We start from the raw sequence: 23,274 nt of genomic DNA, 5'->3' as shown, positions 1-23,274 counted from the left end.
CAGGGACAGAGAGTGGGGTGGGATCCATTCCTGCTACATTCCCTCTGCATCCCCTCTCTGTTTCCACTCCATTCCCTCCCCATTTCCCCTCCATCCCTGCTCCCTTCCCTCCGAGCACGCCTGGAGCCGTGGTGCCAGCCGGGGCTGTGCCCGGGCACCCAGCCCTGCTGCCCGGAGCCCGGAGCTGCTGCCAACGCCGTCGCTCCTCCCCGTCCCTGCAGAGCAAGAACCAGCCCCACCGCAGGGGAGAGTACAATGTCTACAGCACCTTCCAGAGCCACGAGCCCGAGTTCGATTACCTGAAGAGCCTGGAGATCGAGGAGAAGATCAATAAGATCCGATGGCTGCCGCAGCAGAACGCGGCGTACTTCCTGCTCTCCACCAACGGTACGTGCCCATGCTGCCCCGCTGCAGGGCCCGGCTCCCTCTGCCAGCTGTGGTCCTCTCTGTGCTGTTTATTCGGGGAAATAGCCATCGAAAACTCTCCCTGCAGGGTAGCACAGGTGTCCGGGGGGAATGGGTCAATCCCTGTGCACCTGGTGTATTTCACACAGCCCCTCCCTTTGAGGGAGAGAGGGAGGCTTCTGCCCTGACAACAACTTGTGGCTTTTATTCTCAGGATCCTGGGAATTTTTATTTTATTTTAAGACAAACGGCAGGTGTTTAGTTTCAATTTGCAGTCATGTTGGGCTCAGCAGTTCCATGTTGTGTTCTGATAAATATCATGAGGATCTAGGAATATTACTTGGGATGAATGGAACCTTAAGATGGATGTGACTTAATTACTTCAGGGGAAAGGGAGGGGTCTAATTATATTCCATAACCAACTTACTTTGTGTTATAGAATTGACTCTATTGATCATTGTAATAAAATTCAAAGACTTATTAAACTCATTTGGGGGAGAATCACTGAAATGAAATGAAGATTAATTATACAGCATAATGTTCTGTTAATTGAGTTTTTAAATAGTTTTTTGATTAACAGGGATGTTACACCTTCCATTTGGGTTGTGTTCCATATGCAGGCAGGTTATCAAAACATTAGTTTGGAAATACTTCTGTGTTATTCTGTTTCTTTTTATTCTTACTGTTGCACTAACATTTTATAGTGAACCCCCCCCAAATAGAGCATGTTAATAAAAACAAAATTAATTGGCACTGCTTCGGAGTTGCTGTGCAAGAGAGAAAATGAAGATGGATGATGGGGTTTTGTGTGAAACCTGGTGGAAGTGATGATAAACTATGGATGGAGTCCCTGCCAGGAGGGAGCGAAGAAAACACCATTATTCAGAATAACCCCACGTGTTCCTGGTGTTCTTTCTGCGGGGGCTCTGTGGCACAGGGGGTGGGGTGCTGGGAGGAGACAGGGAGCTGCTGGGCTGGGAGCTGCCCTCAGTCCTGAGAGTGCTGGATGGGGGGAGGTCAGTGTGACTCTGGGTGACCCACAGACACCCTGGCACTGTGGGTGACCCACAGGCACCCTGGCACTGTGCATGGGCCACAGAGACCCTGGCACTGTGGGTGAGCCACAGACACCCTGGCACTGTGGATGGGCCACAGAGACCCTGGCACCAGCAGCCTGCTGTGGGCACAGGTGCCTCTATCACCACTTCCAGCAGTGGCACTGGGGGCACAGGAGCTTTTTCCAGCCTTGCTGCATCCATCAGTGGGCAGCTCAGGGAGCAGCCACCTTGACGCTCTCCCCTCTCCTCCCCCAGATAAGACAGTGAAGCTATGGAAGGTCAGCGAGCGGGACAAGAGGCCGGAGGGATACAACCTCAAGGACGAGGATGGCCGACTGCGAGACCCCTCCATGATCACCGTGCTGCGGGTGAGTGTGGGGGGACCAGGGCAGCGGGGGAGCCACTCCCTGCGGGGCCTCAGATGAAAATTGCTGCTGGTGTCCCCTGTGTGCTGTGTCCCCTGTGTGACGTGTCTCCTGTGTGACGTGTCCCCTGTGTGCCCTGGGACCTGCAGTCCTGTGTCCCCTGTGTGCCGTGTCCCCTGCGTGCTGTGTCTCCTGTGTGCCGTGTCCCCTGTGTGCCATGTTACCCGCGTGCCGTGTCCCCTGTGTGCCATGTTACCTGCATGCCATGTCCCCTGCGTGCTGTGTCCCCTGTGTGCCACGTTACCTGCATGCTGTGTCCCTGCGTGCCCTGGCACCTGCAGTGCCCCCGCGCCATGCTCGGTTGGTGTCCAAGGCCATCCTGGTACCCGAGGCTGGTGCTGTGGCCGGTGCACGGGCAGGGCGGTGGACGAGGGAGCTGCCAGGATGTCTGGGCTGTGCTGGTGCTGGGCAGAGGTGCTGCCAGCGCCATGTGTGCCCCCTGTCTGGTACCCCCGTGCCACAGTGAGCTGTGCTGCCCCACGGGCTGGGCCCATCCCACTGAGGAGGCAGGGCAGGAGCTCTCCCAGCTTGGAGCATTCCCAAATGTACCTGCTGCTGTAGGAGCAGAAGTGCTTCCTCCAAATGAGTTTTCCTCCTGGTCATGACCTTAATCAGACCAGACCAGCTTGCAATTTATTAACATCCTGTCAGAATTTGCATTTTGAGTACTTGTGGGTTTTATATTTATACATATGAAATTATTACTATGGTTGTGCTTACCTCACTTTATGGGTCCCAGTTCTGTTGTGCATGAAGCCATTGGGGACCCTGGGCAGACAGTTAATTCTTGTCTCTGTACAGGGTTGCTCTTTGTGACTGGCAGCGTTTTTCTTTACAGAACAAGAGAGCATTCATTTCATGTAGATGTGTATCTGCTGTTGTGTTTCAGGCAGCATTTCCAGCCTAACCTGGTGATACCTGACAGCCTGTTGGAGAGGTTTGCTCGGTGCCTGGCTGTCAGCGCTGGGGCTGTCAGCCCTTGGCAGGCTGGGAGGCAGGATTTGAAAGGCAGCAGTGTTAAGGGTGTTATCCCAGGTGGTGCTTCCTTCTCTGGTCAAACACACTGGGAGGGCCCTGGCATTTCTTTCTCCCCTGGAGAAAGTCATACTGAAATATCAGAGAACCGAACAGGGTTGGAGTCCATTCACTGCCTTGAAAGTTTCAGCCTCTGTTTTACTCTCAGCCCATGCACTCCTGGCAGCATCTCAGCGCTGTGTGGCTGGAGGAGCTGCTCTTTGGGGTCTGCCACTGCTCTGGGGCCAGTTTGGGGTCTGCCACTGCTCTGGGGCCAGGCTCTCCATTCCTACCCAGGGAATTCTGCCCTGGCGAGTTGATGGCAGAGGCACCGGGCACTGGGAGGGCAAACACATTTCCAGCGCTTGGTGTGATGCTTATTGGTATCTGCTGTGCAGTGCCTCTGGCCCCTGACGACAGAAGACTGAGGAGTCTTCCACCAGCCCCATTTGATCTAAAGTTTTGATGATTTTACTTAGGCAGATATTTACAATAGCTGCAGCAGTTTTGCCGCAGCTTGGTGTAAATCTGACGTGTAATTGTCCTGTGATGGGTATGCTTTAAATTAAAACCACATCCATCCATGGTTTAATTTTCAACCACAGGCAAGTGAAAAAAGGGTTTTAATGCACTTTGCTGCCATAATTTCTCATCCATTTGGCTAAATGGTTTAAATGCATTTGATGAACATCATCCTCTGAGGAATTTCTAACCCACACAGTGCAAAAGGAATATTTAACTCTGCTCAGGCTGTGTAGTGAGGTGTTTGCTGTCATCAGAAGAGCTCTGGTGATTTGAATTGCCCCCAGTCTAATAGCAGCAGCCTCTGACCTTGTGTGACTGCCTTGGTGTGCTCCGAGCACCACTCACTGTACCTGAGCCTTGGGAAGGGCCAGGAGATAATGAACACAGGTGATATCCAGGGCCAGGAGATAATGAACACAGGTGATATCCAGGGCTCAAACCTTTCCGAAGAGGGGATGTGTTGGCTGTGGCAGCTCCCATGCAGGGCAGTCTGGGTGACAGCCCCGGTGTCCCTGCCCCGGGGGCAGGTGCTGGGTGCTGCAGGCTGTGCTGCTGCGGGGGTGCCGTGGCCAGGCCCATTCTGTGCCTGTTTCTTCATGGTTGTGGCTGTCACAGAGCCCTTCTCTGAGAGCTGCCGCTTCACTCTCTCAGTTCCAGCAAATTCCGTGATAAATCCTGGTTTGTGTCTCCATTTTGTGGAAGCACTCAGATTTCTTGTCCCCTGTGCAGTTTCCCAGGGAGGCTGTGCTGTGCCCCACTGCCTCTGATTCCCCTGACTGCAGTCGCAGCGTGGCTGTGATGGGAGATGCCTTGGGGTGCGCTGGCTGTGCTGCTGCTGCCTTTCTGCCTCAGCAAAGAGATTTGCCTCTTCTCCTTGTGCACATCCTGCAGAGCATCTCAGTGACAGGGCAGGGACCAGAGATGGAAGCAGCAGCTCCATCAGCTGCGTGGACGAGCAGTGAGGCAGCAGCTTTGTCCTCCTGCAGGAGGATCCCTTCTGCATGTCACAGGGCAGGTCAAATGTGACACAATTCTGAGCTGTGTGAAGTTGTCACTTCACACTGAATTCTGCCATGAAAATAGTGTTTGTTGCTCATTTTGCCTGCGAAATGCTAAGCTTGAGGTGGCATTGGGCAGTCACATAATGTAACTTATGTAGGTAGGAAATGATTTCTGGGGGATGTGCCTGGAGGAGCTCAGCTGCTGGGGCAGGTGGAAACCTCACTGGATTTATCCCTGAGCACTTCCCTGCTCCCTGATTTGCCAGGGACCGGATTACAGCTTCCTTCTCGGAGACTCAAGGCTGGGGTCAATCCGAGCTTCAGCCTGGCTAATCCCCCGGAGCAAATCCTGTGGAGCTCGCTGAGCTGTGCTGGTGAGGAGCAGGGGCTGTGCTGGCCCGGCCCTGCTGCTGTGCTGGCCCGGCGCTGCCCCTGCTCAGCTCTCACCAGAGGGGCAGGTGGGGCCTGCTGCAGGTGCACAGGTGTGCTTGGAGGGAGTGGCAGGCATGGGGTTCCTGCTAAAAGCAGGAATCAAAATTAAGACTTAAGTTGTTTTAAATGAAGAGTGACTGGCGTTGCCTTCCTTCCTGAAAACAGAAAGTAATTGAATTTATTAGTGTTTTATTTTCTTTGACACAGTATTTCTGCATACTTGATGCGCTTTGTTAAACTGCATTACCATTTAATAATGGATGTGTGTGACACCAGAGCCTGTCCTGAGGTGGGCTCTGGAGCTGGAGAGGGGTGCACAAGGAGGTCTCTGCTGTTCAGGGTTGTTGTGGCAGTGCTGATTGATCTGGGTGGGGTAGGCAGAAGTTCACTTGGCCTGTGCCTGTGTCAAAACACCACAAGAACCAGTTCCAGTTGGTGTCACTTTGCCCCTTGGTGTCTCCGCTGCGGCTGAGGCCTGGCTGGGCAGCTGCTCCCGTTGGCTGTCCCAAGGCAGGGTCCCCTTTTCTGCAGGATCCCAATGCTGCTGCTGGGGAACGAGCTCACTGTCTGCTCCTAGCAAATTCCTGACTGCTCCTGCCTCAAAGTTTCAGTGCTTTCAGGGTTAAATCCTCACTGCTGATCCCCTTAAGCGGGAGTTTGCAGCATGTGGGCACACTGGTTTCCGTATTTCTGTGCAGATTCTTGACACTGTAGCAGATAAAATCTCTGCTTTAGCAAACCACTCATGTATAACCAAGTTTGTCCCTCTTGTGGGGTTTTACCTGGTGACAGGCCAAGTCCCAGACATCAAAAAAGTCTCCCCAGGACTTGGCTCTGAAGTAATGTCTGGAGAATGTTCTTGGCTTAAGGTTGAGAGTGACTGCAAAGTAGGAATGAGCAGGGAATTGTGCTGGGGCACCGGGAGCTGCAGGTGCCAGTCTGGGTGTCAGCCCAGCCTGGGGACAGGAGCTAGCCCAGGGTCTGGCTGCGAGCTGTGCTGGCCACAGAGTGATCTCGCTGAGCAGAACCCACTGCCCAAGCCCTCGCTGGGCTTGTTTGCGTGCCCAGGCAGGCCCAGGGCAGTCACTGAGCCCTTTCTCTTTGCACAACCCCTGTGCTGCACTGGTGCACGGGCAGCCAGTCCCCGTGGTCCCTGTGCTCCCCGTGATCCCCGTGGTCCCTGTGCTCCCCGTGGTCCCTGTGCTCCCTGTGGTCCCCGTGCTCCCTGTGGTCCCTGTCCTCCCCGTGGTCCCTGTGCTCCCTGTGGTCCCCGTGCTCCCTGTGGTCCCCGTGCTCCCCGTTTCCCATCCCAGCTGGCTGAGCAGGATCTGGCAGTGCAAATGATGCCTCATTGGCTGTGTCAGGTGCAATTAGCTGCAGGCTCCTCACATCAGGCTCAGCTCTGATCTGGCAGCACCAGAGCTCTCGTGTCGCTCGAGCTGGCTGTCACTCCCCTCCCCACCTCTGCAGCCGAGGGAATCTCTTCAGGCAGCACTCACACAATACAAGACATGGAGCAGCTGGAGGAATCACCTCACTGGTGAGCAGGAGCATGGGCTGGCACATTCCTGGTGTACTGAGTTGCCTCCAGAGCACTTTGTCCAAAGTTATCACTGACCCCACTCCTCACACACATGGTCCCCTCTGCATCTCCCTCCTCCCCAATGGGTTATGGTGATTTATCTAAAGGCAAACACCCACAGCTCTGTTCCTGGTCCTTCCCTCTGTCCCTTCTCATCTCTTACCTCCATCGCTTCACTGTGAGACAAATGCAAAAACGTTTAAAGAAAAAACATGCTGGCCTGGCTCTGTTGAGCAAGATATTTCTGTCAGAAATGTTCCAGGAATTTCAGATCCTGGCTAACAGTGACAAAATGAGGCAGAAGAGGTTCTTTGGTTGTTTTTTTGTTTCAGAGCTGGAACAGTTGCTGCAGCAAGATCAGAGCCTGGTTTACTGGGCTCTCACTGCTTCACTGTGCTCTAACCATCCTGGAAAGTCTCCCAAAATCAGATGGCTTTGGGTCTGCTTGTCCTTCTGTCGTACACGTGGGAAGGCATTAGGTTTCCCTGGAGGAGCCTGTTGGGAGTGAGTGGATAGAAGCTCTGGCAGCCAGAGCTCACAGGGACCCATGGGGCCGTCCCCCCGTGCCAGGTGCTGGCTGGAGCCTGTCCCTGGCTGCTGACGCTCTCTCCTCACCCCGCAGGTGCCCGTGCTGCGGCCCATGGACCTGATGGTGGAGGCCACTCCCCGGAGGGTGTTTGCCAACGCGCACACCTACCACATCAACTCCATCTCCGTCAACAGCGACTACGAGACCTACATGTCAGCGGATGACCTGAGGATAAACCTGTGGAACTTTGAAATCACAAATCAAAGTTTTAGTATCCTTTGGTGTGTGTGGCTCTGGGGACAGCCCCGGGTCCCAGTGAGGTGCAGCCCCAGGGGAAGCAGCCAGGCTGTGCCCATGCCTCTGGGATGGGGACAGAGCAGGCAGTGCCGCAGCTGCTCCACTGCTGCTGTCACCCGATGTGCGAGTGACACATTTCTGCATTTGCCTGCAGGGTCTGGTGGGGCAGGCAGAGGGGGGTGGTCTGCAGGTGATGGAGGAGACAGATGCCTTGGGGAAGATGGAAGCAGTGATGGTGCCTCTGGGAGGATGGAAGCAGTGATGGTGCCTCTGGGAGGATGGAAGCAGTGATGGTGCCTCTGGGACGATGGAAGCAGTGATGGTGCCTCTGGGAGGATGGAAGCAGTGATGGTGCCTCTGGGAGGATGGAAGCAGTGATGGTGCCTCTGGGAGGATGGAAGCAGTGATCGTGTGGTCCTGTTGCACCCTGCAGCAGGTGACAGGCTGCCAGTCACTGCTCTACAAATGAGGTTGTGACAGTCACGCTTGTAACAGCCACACTGGAAATAATAAACAGGGCACGAATCGTTGATGGTATTTATATGGTGTTTCCTGCTGAGAAATCCCTGGGGCATGATTTAGGCAGATGGAGAGGATTTTGGCAGTCACAGGCATGTGGCTATGGGAGCTCTGAGCAGCTGCAGGAGAGTAGGGCTGTGGTGCCTGCTTATTTGCAAGGATGAGGGTGAGCAGTACTAAATCTGTGACAAACCTCAGGGAGTTCACATGGCCCAAGGGACTTACATAGGGGTTTTCTGTTGGTTGTTGTGCCCTGGGCTTTGCTGCCATTGCTGTTTTCAGTATGGTTACTCACCATGGCAGAATGTTGCGCTAAAAGACATTTACTGAGGCCTGGTGTGGGTGGGCAGATCAGGTCTCATGTGCCACAGAGGGTCTCCAGGTTGTGGTTCCAGAGATGGGGTTCCCAGCTGGATCTTGGCCTTCCCCTGCTGGGGTGGCTGGTCCCACTCTGAGCTGCAGCTTTGCCCTGTGATGGAGGTGCCTGCCCAGAACTCACAGTTTGCGTGGGTGAGGGGAGGCCCCGGTGCCCAGGGACATCAGCAGGGTCTGGGCTCGTGGGCTCCTTGACTGGCCCTGCCAGACATCGTGGACATCAAGCCAGCCAACATGGAGGAGCTGACGGAGGTGATCACAGCGGCCGAGTTCCACCCGCACCACTGCAACACCTTCGTGTACAGCAGCAGCAAGGGCACCATCCGCCTGTGCGACATGCGCACCGCGGCGCTCTGCGACCGCCACGCCAAGTGTGAGTGAGCGCTGAAACGGGACGGGACAGGGACTGCAGAGCCTCCCTGGGCTGGGCTCTGCCCCAGCGCCCCATTGCCTTCCCCCCGGTGCCCCCACGGCCGCTCACCCTCACCTTCAGGGCCACCTCAGGGCTCACCTGCTCCCCGGGGAGAGCGAGCTGCGGGAGGAGCTGCTGCGGGCAGGGCAGCACCTGCTCAGTGCCAGAGAAAGTAGGTTTGTTGTGTAAGAGGGAATTAGGGCTCAGAAATCCTTTCCATGAGCTCAGCAGCCCAGATCTGCTTCTGCAGCAGGAGCAAAGCCACACAAAAGCATTCAGCCCAAAGCAAAAATAGCTGACCTGAGCCCCTGCCCTGCCCAGCCACTGGCTTTGGGTCACAGACACACTCAGGGACTGGGCAGCACCAGCTGCTGGCTGGGACTCCCATCCTGGCATCCCCTCTGTGTGTGTGTGTGTGCTGGGACCCCCATCCCCATCCTGGCATCCCCTCTGTGTGTGTGTGTGTGTGTGTGTGTGTGTGTGTGTGTGTGTGTGTGTGTGTGTGTGTGTGTGTGTGTGTGTTTTGCTGGGAGCCCCATCCCCATCCTGGCATCCCCTCTGTGTGTGTGCGCTGGGAGCCCGGTCCTGGCATCTCCCCTGTGTGTGTGCGCATGCTGGGGGCCCCGTCCCGGCCCTGCCCGTGTGCTGGGAGCTCCATGTGCCGTCCTGTCCCGTCCCGTCCTGGGAGCTCCCTGCCCGTGTGCTGGGAGCCCGGTGCCAGCAGAGCCCCTGCTGCTGCAGTGCAGGCACGGAGCAGGGGTCACACGTCCCCCAGCAGAGCTGTGGCCATGGCCCTGTTGCCCATTCCCAGAGGCCCCCAGGGACAGAACCCTCACAGGGAGGCCAGGGCCTCATGACTGACCTGCTGTGAGCAACAGAGACACGTCCTGGGTTCAGCTGCTTTCTGCCTGCCTGAGCTCTTCGTTTTTTCTTGTTGCTATCACTTTTTATATGGAAGAAGCCTCCAGGTTTCTGCTGGTGGTGAAAGGCAGCAGCTCTGCGTCCTGCTGTGGGCAGTGCCTTTTCTGCATTGTAGAGATCATTATATGGGCACTATTCTTCCCACTATAGTGGAGCTCCAGGGCTTGGTGGGGGGTGATAAACCTAAGCACGTGTGGGTGCTGGGTACAGCATCATGCAAGTGCTCTCTCTCCCAGAAGCTTCCTGCGGTGCCAGGACAGGGTGGCAGTTCCCTGGCCTGAGATCAGGGAGCTCCTGCCTCAGCTAATGCTGGAGCTTGTTCTTTCCTCCTGCACAGTTTTTGAAGAGCCCGAGGACCCAAGTAACCGGTCATTTTTTTCTGAGATCATCTCCTCAATCTCTGATGTCAAATTCAGCCACAGTGGAAGGTACATCATGACCCGGGACTACCTCACTGTCAAGGTGTGGGACCTGAACATGGAGAACCGGCCCATTGAGACCTACCAGGTGAGCATGGCACAGCCAGGTGCATGCAGCAGTGGGGCATCCAGAGTTCCTTCCTGAGCCACACTCTGGGCCAGGGGCAGGAGCAGCGGGTATGCACCTGTTGTGTGGGAGCTTTATGCCCGTAGATGGTGGAAAGCAGAGGGGTTAAATGTGGGCTCAAGTGGCCTGGTGAGCCGTGTCCCCAGGCTGGGGGTGGGTGAGGAAAGAAAGCTCAGGTGCTGGCAGCTGGGAGAGCCATGTGGGAGGCCTTGTGCAGAGCAGTAGCCCTGTCACTGTCACCCTTTGCCAGGGGATGTCCCCTGGCACTGCCTGGGGGTGCCCAAGACGTGTGCAGAGTGTGCCTGGAGGTGCTTAGAGCAGAAGGGTGGCTGTGGGAGGGCACAGGCTGCCAGGCAGTGCCCAACGCTGCCAGCTGAGCTGTGGCGAGCGTGGGGCACACCCTGTGAGCCAGGCTGAGTGTGCCAGTCCCTGGGCTGTGTGGCCACTGCGGGGGCTCATCCTGTCCCTCCCACCCGCAGGTCCACGACTACCTGCGGAGCAAGCTGTGCTCGCTCTACGAGAACGACTGCATCTTCGACAAGTTTGAGTGCGTCTGGAACGGGTCTGACAGGTGAGCACGTGGCGGTGGGCCTGCCTGCAGCCCCGGGATGCTGGCTTTGGTTTGCCACAAGGGCTCCGTGGCCCCTTGGCAGCCCCTTCCCTGGCCTTTGGCTGGGTGTGGGGTCTGGGCAGGCGCAGAAGGAACCACCTACACCTGCAGCCTGTACACAGGTGGGGATGTCTGAGGGTCCCACTCTCTCCTGGACAGAATCAGTCCCACCTCTCTGTCACCCACTGCTGGAGGAAGGTGGTGGTGGGTTTAGGTTCAGATTGCCAGAATCTGGGGATAATGAGCATCTGGGTGTGACTTACACCGAGCTATGTGGCAGGAAGTGTGTGAGCCCCTGGCAGCGCTGTCATGGTTTTTGTCTGAGCCATCAGAGTGAGCTGACAAAGCACAACTGGGCCCGAGACAAATTGCAGTGCTTACCCAAATCTCATTATGCCTCTGAATGTTCAGTCTTGCTCTGGTCACCGGCAGTTTGCCTTTGAAAAGGTGTGAAAATCACCCGTGCTTCCCGTTGCAGTGTCATCATGACCGGCTCCTACAACAACTTCTTCCGCATGTTCGACCGCAACACCAAGCGCGATGTGACGCTGGAGGCGTCGCGGGAGAACAGCAAACCCCGTGCCATCCTCAAACCCCGCAAGGTCTGCGTGGGTGGAAAGCGCAGGAAAGACGAGATCAGTGTGGACAGTCTGGACTTTAGCAAAAAGATCCTGCACACAGCTTGGCACCCCTCCGAGAACATCATCGCTGTGGCAGCCACGAACAACCTGTACATATTCCAGGACAAGGTTAACTAGGAGGACCAGGTCTTCTTTAGGAGTCTCATGTACTGATACCAGTAAACACAACGTTTCAACTGTTCCTTTTCCTTTTCTTTCTTTCTTTCTTTCTTTGTTTTCCTTTCCTTCCTGTTCTTTGTTCAGTTCCTGCTCTGCAGATCGCGGTTGTGCAGAGGAGCGCTGGGGCACTCCGGCCCAGGGGCCACTGGGGGCACCCCAGACACCAGATTTACATAGGGAGAGCTGAGACTTCTTACAGGGCAGTGTGAGGATGTCAGGCCTGGCTGCCCCTGTCCCCAGGCATGTCCCCAGGCAGTGCTGGGGTGGCAGCAGCTGATGGCTGAGGAGGTGATGTGGAGGGGGCTGTCAGCTGGGAAGGGATTGATGGAGTAACACACCGTGGGCTCTGGCCAGCTCTGGTGGCAGTGGTCCCACTCCAATTGCTCCAACCTGATCCCAGAAATATTCCACCTGTTGTGTAGAAGATAGGAATGTTGCCTCCCTTTGCCATTTTACACATTTGTCTTTTTATTACAATTATTTTGTTTTACTAACAGAGACAGCAAAACCAAACGTAAAATGGAAAAGTTCAGTTTTGCAATGGACAAGCTTAAGGGGCAGGGGGGATGTGCTGCACCTCCAGATGTGTCTGCTCCAGCCAGGTTGCTGCCCCAGCCCTAGAACCCTCCTGAGGATTTGGCTTTGTAGATACTGTGGTGCCTTCTTTGGTATATGAAATACCTTTATAAATGATGCTTCCGACCTGCATTGATCGCAAACCAAACCAACCCTGGGCTCTGCTGCAGTTCTGGGCTTTGCTTTGGTAATTTTTCTCATTCTGTTGTGAGCTCTTGCATGTTGTGACTGTCTCTCTCTCTTTCTCTCTCTCTTTCTCTCTTTTTTAATTAATTTATTTATTTATTCAATTTTTTTAAGATAAAGTATAAGTTGCTAATTTATGACCTAAAAAAAATCCAACTGTATATTGCTGTTAGCCCCTGACTGTGTCAGAGAGAGGCTGTCTGCAGTCCTACATTATAATAACAATGATAATAATAATAAAACCGGTAACTCTTTCTCTTTGCATGGTGAGGCTGCCTCTTTCTACTCTACAGATTGGTCAGGTCCCTCTTTACTTGAGCAACTGTTCAATAAAAAAAGATTGACTGGATTTTCTGTAAATCTGAAAACTGCTCCTGCAGCAAGAAGCAAATGAAGTCAATTACAAAATTCAACACCATCACTTTGGCTGTGGCTCCCCAAGGGTGACCCTGTTGCCATCCCTCCTGAGGGGACACCTGGCACCCCAGCACCCAAGGCCTTCAGGGATCGGACACGAGTCACCAAGGCCAGGTGTCCCCTGGGACAGCCTCTCTGCGGGCACCATGAGGATCACGGCACGCCCCAACCAGGGAAAGGAACTGCTACACACCCACAGAGCTCATGGACTGCATGGAGAACCAGGAGCTGCTTGGAGGCAGGGACCCCCCAGACGCCACTTGCAGAGGAGCCATTCCAAGGGAAGAACAAAGTGCACTGGCTTATGGATTTATTCCAAGGGATGGCTTTCAGGAGTAACTTTTTTTTTAATGAAATGGTAAAATAAAACAGCAAGTAAATGCACCATTTTATAAGAAAATGCTCCTTTTGGTTGTGTAAGGAAAGCCTGCGCTGCAGTGTCAGAAGTAAAGTTGTCCCAAACGTGTCTGTGTGCAGTCCATGCTGTTGTGCCTCTCGCGCGTCGGGACGCGGCTCCGCGGTGGCTGAGGGTGCCCAGGGCTGTGCTGAGAGGGGTAAGCGGGGATCCCCAGGCCCCCGAGGATTTCAGGTCCCCCTGAGGGTGCGGGACAGTGGGGCACTGTGTAACGTGGGAGTGGCAGCACTTGCAGGTGCCCCACTGCACAGGAACCACGGTACTGGGTACAGCCCCTCCCCAGTCCCTGTCCTAATTCTGGGCTGCTCCTGGTGATGAATGCAAACAGCAGGGTACGGACTGTGCAGTCAGGGAGATGTTCCTCAGACACTCATTTACCTTCACATTAGCTGCAGGACCTTAATCAACTGAAGCAGGAGGAACCCAGCCCCGGCTCTGCTCCCTCGTGTACAGCACATTCTGGGTTGCTGGATCTGGCTGCTCCACAAGGCAGAACTCAGTTCAGCTTTTTTCAAAAGCGGAGTTTCTTTCCCTTTCTTAAGCTTGCTTGGATTCAACCTCAGCCCTGCTGTGAGTGCTTGGCCACAGAGGGCAGTGCCAGCCAGGGGATCTCCTGAGCTGCCACAGGAATGGTGCTAGGGAAGATGTCAGCATCCCTTAAATCCAACCTTCTCTCTGCATGAGGATTCCACGGGCTGTCATTCTACCTCTGCGGAAACTGGGGACTCTGCCTAAGGGGCTGCCAGGGGGGGACCAGCTCCATGGGCCACCAGCATCACCCTCTGCCAGGAGCCCTGCCCATGGGTATGATTGTTTTATCCACAGAATAAGCAAATAAATAAATTTTTATGAACATCTGGTCTCCATAAACCAGATCAATTAAAATTAATAGCTATCTTATTTAATGAACAAGTTCACGATATTCTAAACCAGCCATAACAAACACATGGCTTCCTACTGAGCTGTGCTGAGCAGGAGGACTCCTCTCTCTTGATGCTCAGCCTGCAAGTCCTGGCCCTGGTCACCACCACCAACTGCTGACAAGAAATCACTTGTCAGGATGAGGGAAGAACGGACTTCTTCCCCAGCCCTCCTCTAAAAGCAAGAGACACGTGTAAACACAACCAGCAGAAAGAAACTGGCTCTGCAAGCACTGCCAGCTGATGTTTAAGCAACAGACAAAAGAGCTAAACTGAAAAATCATTCTGTTCACCTCCCTGGCCCACATGCTGACCCCACACTGCTCAGTGTCACAGGCCCTGTTCTGCCCAGCACAGCCAAGAATGTAGGCAGTATCGCTTCAGTCATTTGCTTTACTCAGAAATTCACAAGTCCAACAAAATCCAGCACAAATCGGGATTAGGCCTGTACAATCCATATATAAAAAGGGTTGGTTTATTGTAGTTCAAATACATAAACTGAACAATCCCAACATTTCAAAATTAAACTTTAGAAACACAAGTTTAACATTCAAAACAGGAGTATAGTTTACAAGAATTGCCCAGAGGAGGTATGCACAGTCTAATCCAGAAGAATGTAAAGATCACTTTATCGTAAATAAAAATGTGTTTATACAACCGTCCTGGCCTGCTCGGTCACCTCTGGGATTTCCAGCTTTGAGCAAAACTCATTAGACAGAACTTCACTTGGGCAGAGCAACCTGACTGCTGGAAATTGATGGCTGGGGGCAGGAACAGAGCAGCCTGTGAATAAACCTGGTTTGCTCTCCAAGCCCCTGCTCTCCACTCAGCTCTAACCCTGGTTCTAACAGATTTAGTTCCATTCCCAAGGGTGGAAGCAGAGAACTGGGCCTGGCGTTCCCAGAGTGGGCTGTCAGTGATCAGCAATGTAAGCGTGTCACCTCCTCCTGCCCGGGCTGCAGGCACCAGGAGGCAGCTGGTGGCACACGTGTAGGACACGCTCAAACCACAACACCGTCACCCTTGGGGCTCACACGTAGGACACTGCTGAGAGGAAAGCCCCAGGTACCAGACACCCACACCTCACACACACACCACTCTGAGACCCACAGCCACCAGACAGCCCACACCTTGGGATTTGTCACTCATGCTCCAATTAACTCATAAATATCTTTAATGTGAGTTTTTGTTGTTGTTGGTTTTCCCCCCAGAGATCATTCTACGTTCACTAAAGCTGCTTCTGCCTCTGCTCCTCAGATGTTTGAATATATTCACGGCAATGGATGTGTGTAACCTGACAGATGGCTCATGCAAGCGTTTGGATTTACCAGACACCCGTGATGAGGAGCACTCGGAGGCTATTTGGTGGTTCTGCGCGTGGGCTCGGAGGCAGTGGGCGGCGGGGGCGGCCCGCGCCGGTCCAGGTCATCCACGTAGGACACGATCAGCTTGCGCCGCTCCCCGGGCACGCAGTCCAGCACCAGGTACCGCTTGTCGTTCTGCAGGATCTTCTCCACGTCCTTCAGGTGCTGATCCGACTCCTGGATCAGCTTTTTGGATCTGAAAGCAAGGGTGAGAACAGCACTGCAGCGGGGTGGAGGCAGGGAGCGCCAGGGAAGCTGCCCCACGGACAGGCCAGCCAGGGGAGGGTGCAGGGCTGGGTCATCCTCTGAGCAAGAAGGATGTCACATCAGCTTGGGACTGGGCACGTAACGGTGCTCTGGGCACAGAACACACAGGCTCGTTGCCTACACTGGTGCTGTGTTAATTAAGCACCATTAAAGATTTCAGCAACAGACATCAACTAGGAAAAAACAGACATCAGTTTGCTGCTGTTTGGATGGCAAAGCAGAATAAAAGCCACGTCCTGCACTAGCATGGCAGTCCCCACCTGTAAGTGATGAATTTGGTCTCTTTGAGCAGCGTCCGGAAGTCGGCTTTGGCAGTGATGTATTTGTCTCGGATGTACTCCTCAAACTCTCTCTGCTTTTTCTGGAAGACCAAAGATAAACACAAATCACTGGGTGCAGCTCCAGTACTTCCTACAACTGAACACACTGAACACCAGTACTAATGACATGTTAATTATACTTTTCCTTACCTTCTACATTTTTTATCTTTTAAAAATCATATTTAACTACTAACACCTGTGTCCACACAGAGCTGAACCCATTGCAGCAGCCACCAAGTCACTTCTCTGCACCCTGCACCAGACTGGAAGTTGGCAAGAGCAATGCAAACCACTCACCCTGTCGCTCGAAGAGAACTTAATGCACCTTGGATCTTCTTTAATGATTTTTTTCACTTCCTTCCATGTTGATGTTAAGGTTATCTTTCAAAAGAAGCAAAACCAGTTAAATTAAAAGTAAATTAGACTCTATGAATAAGGAATGCAAACACTACTAACCTCTGAAGCCTTTAAATATATCCCAAGTCCACTGATGAACTTCCTGGGTTCTCATTACTTATCCTATTACAGTTGTATTTCTAAAACGAGTTGATTTTACATAGCGACTCTTCTTTCATATTTTGAGATGGCATTTTCAGATCAAGGTCCTCCAAATATCATTTACTTTCCAAAGTCTTTTTCTAGTACATTAAAAATTACCTGCAGAAAGCTTGCCTCTAAACTAAAATAACTAATGCATTAAAAATCAGGTTAAAACCTCCAGTTTAAATGAAAGCTGCCTGAAGCTGGCAGAGAACTAAAAAAGAGGAAACCTCACTAAAACCCCAATGCACAGAATCAGGGATGCATTCTACAGCATGAGCAGAGTAAAAGTTCAGGTTCAGCAGGAGAACATCAGAACAGGTGAACTGGGTAAGACCACACTGGTGGCCATTAAGGCAAACACCCTGCATATCTGAAGAAGCCAGACAGTGAAGAGTACCAAATAACTCAGTACTGAAGAAATAAAAAGAAGACTAAAAAATCACTGATTCGAAGTTTATATGCAAATTAACTGTATGTTCAATCAAAGTAAAACTGCAGATAAACAGGTAAGGAAACATAAGGCACAAATTTTGCTATGAAGGAGAAAAGAGAGCAATGAAGCAAAAAGGCCCTGGAAATAAAACCAAATCAATCAGACTGTGGGGCAGAAAAACAGAAAAAGAGAAATTCCAGTGGGCTGCAAAGATAGTCAATTTGAACATCAACAGCTCTCACCGCTGAAGTTTCATCCAGAAGTTGCCTGAAATGTTCCCTCTTCTTTTTGGTAAGTGCCTCAATGTGTTCATTAAAGAGCTTCTCCTTCTCCTCTCTCTCGAGCAGGGACCCCGACTCCCAGCGGTGATCTTTGCGCAGGGTCCTCCTGGTGTCAGACCAGGACACATCTGAGGAACGCACCTGAGCCAAAGATTATTTGTTTTAAACCAGCTTTTCCACAGCTCACTAATAATAATGCTTATTTTTTCATCTCGTTTGAAGTTAAGGTTGAAATAAAACAGAAACCCTCAGCTTTTAAGAAGAGACTGTAGCAGGTTGCCCACACACACTGAACAGGCAATGGCAGAAGGAATCCCTCTGCATTGGTTCAGAGCAGATAGAGATGTCCCACTGAGCCGGCTAAGCATTCCCAAAACCAGAAAATCCAAGCACCCTCCTTTCCTTCCTGTAACACTCTGTGTTCACCAGAGTGCTTGGAAAGGCAGCCTGGAGATCATTATTTCCAGAGACACCAGGAGCTCTGCAGAGTTTCCAGGCCCTGTTTCCAGCCTGGAGAGCACCCTCTGCATGAGAACCCCAAATGCACAGCCTTCTCTTCCAACCAAGGCAAAACTCTTAGTGGGATTTCACCTCTTTGGAGCTGAACTCCAAATGCCCAAAGGCTTTGAGGGGGAGCACGCAGCAGCTAAGCCTGCCCTGAGGAGCCGAGGCGGCTGTCAGTGCCTCACCATGTCTGAGAGCAGTGCTTTGAAGTTCTGGATGGCCTCCTCCCGCTTGTGCTGCTCCCGCTCGCGGTCGATCTCCTTGGTCTGCTCCGAGCGCGCCTTCTGCACCTCCCGCTCGCGCTCCCGCAGGCTCGCCTCGATGCGCGCCTGCCGCTCCAGCTCCTTCTCCTTCTCAGAATCTAAGTTCTGGAAGTCAGCAACACACTTGTCTCAGTAAAAGCAACACTTCTCATTAGAAGAGAATTAAAGGGCTATCAAACTAAAGGCAGCTCAGAACAAAAGACTTTCAAGGGATTTGGGTTCTATGATTACAAAATTTTGCTTAAAGAGCCACGCTGAAGCATTACAGGCTTTACATGGGGGAGAGACAAATTTGGTCACAGATCAACTATTCCCAGGAGCTGTGTGCAGTGACAGACTCTGAATAAGGGAGGCCAAGGGGATCACTGTTTGTTGGCCTAGTTTTACATTCTCAACCATTAACTGCCTGGAGGAGAAAGGCAGGAATATTGGATTAAGAAAGGAGCAGCATTGAAGGAACTGGGTATGAACACACATCCCTGAAGGAACCTCAGCTGACAGGGAAAATCACAGCAAAGGAAACGCAGCCCATCCTAGGAGGAAGTAATCAATGTGGTGTCTGTATCTGCTGCAGTTTTACCACCAGTGATTTCATAGGAATCTTTAGAGGCATAAGTTCTCCCAGATATCATCAAGGTGTGCATGCACACAGATCCCACAAACATCCCACCAAGGAAGAACTTCTAAGTTCCAAGCTGCTATTCTGGGGTACTCCTACTCTGGTATGGCATTCTCTTCAGCACAGATCAGTCTGCCCAGAGCACACCCGCAGCCACACTCCCAGTGCTCCCTGCCCACCTTGGCTATTTTCTCAATGTACTGCTTGAACAGGTCCTCCCTCTGTGAGGAGCTGTCCACCGCCTTGTACCGTGGGTCAGTCTCCACTTTGTCCTTCACTTTGCTCCAGCGAGACTGACTATCCAGGTGGTGGTTTGCCAGAAGCTCAAAGAAGTCCATTTTGATCTGTTATACAGACAGAAACAGAAAGACAACACTTGAGAAAGACACTTTAATATTCCACAGTTTGCTCTTATGACAAAAGGAGTCAACTTACCTTCATTAGAGGGATCACATTAACATTACATACCATTGCAATTTAAAGCAATCACCAAAACTCTGAATTTAGTCATAACTGCAGCCCAAATTCACTGTTCCTTGAGACAATTTTGCCAAAGCAGATACATTTAGGCCATCTGCTACATCTAAGATGAACTTTATAAAGAATGATCCACCAATACACTCTTTATTATTTTACTCCAATTTAAGCTTGTTTTTTTAGCTTTTATCCATGTCAAATTAACAAGTTACTGTTGCTGCATGATAGCATTTTGCCTATCAGTACTCCAGAAACCATGCAGCTTGAAACAAGGTTCTAGAGGAATCAGGTGCTTATGGATTCATCCTTCAGGTGTACAATTAGCAGAAGTAAATGCTTGGATCTGCTAACAAAGACTGATGTCTTAAGATGGATCTAACCAATAAAGAATTATCCACATATGGTAATTAAGTAAATTATATTTAGGATGGACATGCACATTTACATAAAAGTTTAAAGAAAATGTTTTAGTCTAATTTTTCAGTTGGAAATGGCATGTCATGTTTCTGCCCGTAGCAACAGCCGCTGCAAGGGCTGGCAGAGGATCCATCAGAGCAGGTTTTATTTCAGTACAACTAGCAACATGTTTTCATCCAACGTCCCAGAACCAGCAGTGGTAAGGGCAACTACTGTGCCTTTATTAGATAGCTTGATTTCTGGGGAAGGTGATCTCCCAGCTCCTGCTGCACTTTAGCTCTTGGGTCACCATCCACTCCTGGCAGGCTGGCTGGCCTTTCAGCCTCCCCCTCCCAAAGCAGAAGCAAGGGGCTGGGCTGCCTCCCTCGCTGGGGCTGGGGCAAAGGGTTCTGCCTCCACAGCACCCCACACCCTGCCGGGCCACAAACCCAACACAGCTTTATGGCACATCGATTAAAAACCCAAAATCCAGGAGGAGGACTGCTGTTACTTGCTACTTATCTCCCATCCCCATCCCTTAAAAAAGGGAAACCAGGAGAAGCAGTTTAGCTGCAGAACACTGAGGTTCCTCAGGGAAGGGAGCAGATGGACAGAGCAGGCTCCAGCTTGCCAGGGACCTGGCACATCCTTTTCCTCTAAAACATGCTCAGTTGCAGAATGCAAGAACGGAATGAAGATCAGCACCAACATTCTGCAACCTTGCCCACCAATACTTTTAGTTCTTCAAAATATTAACATATAAGCATAAAAGGCTCTATAGGCTTTCTTTACCAAAGGAGACTAAGACAGTAAAGCAGAGATCAGAAACCAGCCCCTTAGTGCCAGTGGGATGTTGCGCTACAGCTACAGTACTACTGCTTTATCTTAAAGGAGCTCAACAAAATGCTAAGCAAACTGTTTATTCATTCTAAAATTAAGAATGTTGTTTCAAAACATCATAAAACATGCATGCAGTTTCAAAATATGAAGCTTTCTAAGCCATGGCATTTGAAATATCTGTTAGAAACCAAACAGTTCCCAGCTGTTACTACAGAAGTCTCTAAGGTAAGGGTATCCCCAAGCTCTTGCTCAAATCACCCGTGTGTGTATTCCAGAGGATGAGATGCCACGCTGCCAGGAGCACCATGGCACCAGCTGCCACACACAGCTTCACCTGAGGCCACCACCAGGGGCTGCAGCAAGATGCTCCTGCGGGAGCTGCCAGTGGCACCCGTGCCCAGCTGTGGGGCTGCCAACAGACCCCTCACTCCCTGAATCCCTCTGGAGCTCCTGCCCAGCTGTGCAGCTGCCAGTGGGACCAGCTGCAGCCTTGCCAGCTCCCACTGGGCAGGAGACAGGAGGGCACAGCCAATTCCCTCCCAGGAATAACAATGGCACTTCAGGCCTCGGGGCTCTAATGCAGTTTTCACTTCACTCGGGTGCCCTGTACACAGCACAGGCGTTGCCAGTTCATTCTAAATTTTAAAAAGAAGATGAAAATGTCTCAAATAATTGAGTCTGAAGCATCTCACCAAGGAGTAATGTTTTCAGATGCCAGCTGTGGATGGTGAGTTCTGCGTGTCTGCACACAGGGACTGCTCACCAGAGCTCTGGGCTGGGGACAGCCACCAGCACGAGGTGCAGGGCAACCTGCAGCCCAACAGCCAGCCCAGGCTGTGTCACCTGGGACAGCTCACACAGCTCACCCCGGGGACAGGGCAGAAGGAGCAGCCAGGGCACCCTGATATCCTTAACCCCCTGCTACTCCTCTCTGCCATCTGAGAAGCATGGGATGGCATGGAATTTACTCACTGAAAATGGGATTTACTCACTGAAATCAGGCACAGGAATAAAACTAGCCATTGGAGAAGCTGGCTGTTCCATTCCCATCCCATAAGCCATAATCAAACATTATATATATATAATCTAAAACCCTTACGTTAAAGATTTCTGTAAAGTTGATTCTCCCTAAGTAAAGATTTTGGACAGACTGAGAAAGCTTCAGGTTAAATGCCTTAAATTTTCTTTTATGTTTTAAGCACTTTCAAAATCAAAGGAAAATAAGGCTGAAAACATTTCAGGTGTATTTACAAGTCTTTTTTTTTTGGCAGTTAACACATTGCAGGTACAAGTCTCATCACTTCACAAGGAAAAAAACTAAAAAAATGTAAAGTACCGGAACTGCGGGAGGCTAAAGTCACCACACAGAGATACCAATGCTTTCCTCACTAGGGAATCCCATAATATTTGCGTGTCAGTGATTGACAGCTGTCAGACTGAACTGATTGACAGGCCGCACAGCACATAACTGTAAAGTCTATCCACTTGTTATAAAACAGAATACATAAAATGGTTACAAAAGGCTTTTGGAGAAAAAAAACATTATTTAAAGCAAACAAATACAATCTCTTCTTTTAACTTTTCAACTTTAGAACAATCATGCAACAACAAAACTAGTATTCATTCTTTAAAGTCTTCAACTGCACTATTAAGCTGCAAAAATGCTTTAAAATTCCATATTCACAATCAAACAGCAGTATGTAAATTCTAGTCTTGAACTACATCAGTTCCCCTCTGAAAGCACAATCATTTATGGAAAACAGTAGCAATAAGGCAATGTCTGAGAAAATCAAGTACAGAATCAAATTATATCTGATCACCCAGATTTTAAAAATATGCTTCTCAAAGAATGAAACTGTCCCAAATCTGACCTGTCCCCCAGCATTTCTCTCTCCTGCAAGCATACCAGGTAGGGAAACCTGCAATAACTTCACACTACATAATGAAAATAGCAGACTTGCACATGTCTAAAATGATTGGCCTTCAGAGGTGACCTTCTCCACTCTCACACACACACAGGGACGTGGCAGTAAGTGGCCCCAGGTTTTGGTGACCCCAGGTTTTGGTGACCCCATCTGAAGTCCCGCCCACAGGGGAGAGCTGCTCCCCACCACAGGCAGGGCAGGCACGTGACACTGGGAGTTCATTAATCTCTAAAAGCTGACCTTTAAATCTAATAAGCAGCAGTTTACACATAAGATCAACTTATTCAAAGCTTAAGAAGTCCCTCCCTAAGTGCCTCCTTTGAGATGGAAAGGAACTGTTTGAAACTTGAAGAGACTATCCTCAGGGAATTGCAAGTCCTGCCCGCCCCCAGTGAGGGAACAGAGGTAATGACCAGCTTTGGGGTTCCTTTGCCTTTTCATGCATCAAGATAAAAGAACTTAATAAAAAAAAGATCAAGCATCACTTCAGTTAAGAAGATAATGTCACTGCTGGGGTGAATTGAAGAAACTAGTGTTTAAGCAAACTCAGCTTCACAGGTAAACACAATTCAGTTCTAAATATTCTAGAAGTTAGTAAACTGCAAACTTGAATTTGTTCAGAAAGACCAGGGGGACACTCCTGAAGTGTTTGCCTGTAACAGCTCTAGGAAAGTGCAGGCCTGTGTCTTGGGGAAGGCTCAGGGAAGCCAAACACTGGCTCTGTCCCATCTCACTCACACCACTCACACTGCTGGAACTCAAGAGTCCCCTTACCTTCTCTCCCCTGGTCTTCGAGTCTTCCTTCTCCTTCTTTCTTGCCGCTGTGATAAACTCATTAAACAAGGCCTCTCGATCTTTCATCTTTTCAATTGCCTTGAACCTCGAGTCTTTAGCATGCTTGGCTGCAAATTCACTAAAAGTAGTTCTGCAACAAAATGGCAAGTGAACTCATTTGGCAGAGCTGTCTGGGCTGTGAGGCAGGTTCAGCAGGGAGGTATTTCCTCTGCTGCAATACATGCCAGAGCACAACTGACAAAAACCCAAAAGGCAAATCCTATGGTCTCACTATAGAGCTGC

The 23,274-nt window shown here is 51.1% G+C and overlaps 2 protein-coding genes across 6 annotated transcripts in view; one reads left to right on the top strand and one right to left on the bottom strand.

Annotated features, from left to right (window-relative positions):
- The window catches only part of PPP2R2B (protein phosphatase 2 regulatory subunit Bbeta), a 41,099-nt gene extending 28,003 nt beyond the window's left edge, over positions 1-13,096 (top strand). The window contains exons 3-9 of the mRNA XM_030957258.1: positions 222-387; positions 1,719-1,831; positions 7,065-7,242; positions 8,371-8,535; positions 9,833-10,002; positions 10,521-10,612; positions 11,130-13,096. Of these exons, the coding sequence (XP_030813118.1) occupies positions 222-387; positions 1,719-1,831; positions 7,065-7,242; positions 8,371-8,535; positions 9,833-10,002; positions 10,521-10,612; positions 11,130-11,409 (1,164 nt within the window). The 3' untranslated portion in view covers positions 11,410-13,096. The remainder of the gene's footprint in view (positions 1-221; positions 388-1,718; positions 1,832-7,064; positions 7,243-8,370; positions 8,536-9,832; positions 10,003-10,520; positions 10,613-11,129) is intronic.
- A 1,322-nt stretch (positions 13,097-14,418) lies between these two features.
- Positions 14,419-23,274, bottom strand: part of TCERG1 (transcription elongation regulator 1) — a 28,525-nt gene continuing 19,669 nt past the window's right edge. For all 5 annotated transcript variants that reach the window (XM_030957281.1, XM_030957282.1, XM_030957283.1 and 2 more), the window contains 7 exons: positions 22,972-23,122; positions 18,739-18,903; positions 17,863-18,045; positions 17,135-17,314; positions 16,214-16,297; positions 15,857-15,957; positions 14,419-15,525 (listed from right to left, as the gene is read on the bottom strand). In XM_030957281.1, coding sequence (XP_030813141.1) covers positions 15,324-15,525; positions 15,857-15,957; positions 16,214-16,297; positions 17,135-17,314; positions 17,863-18,045; positions 18,739-18,903; positions 22,972-23,122 — 1,066 coding nt within the window. In that variant the 3' untranslated portion in view covers positions 14,419-15,323. The remainder of the gene's footprint in view (positions 15,526-15,856; positions 15,958-16,213; positions 16,298-17,134; positions 17,315-17,862; positions 18,046-18,738; positions 18,904-22,971; positions 23,123-23,274) is intronic.

This window comes from Camarhynchus parvulus, chromosome 13, assembly GCF_901933205.1.
Source record: "Camarhynchus parvulus chromosome 13, STF_HiC, whole genome shotgun sequence".
NCBI lineage: Eukaryota > Metazoa > Chordata > Aves > Passeriformes > Thraupidae > Camarhynchus > Camarhynchus parvulus.
This window is presented reverse-complemented; position numbering and strand designations above follow the sequence as displayed.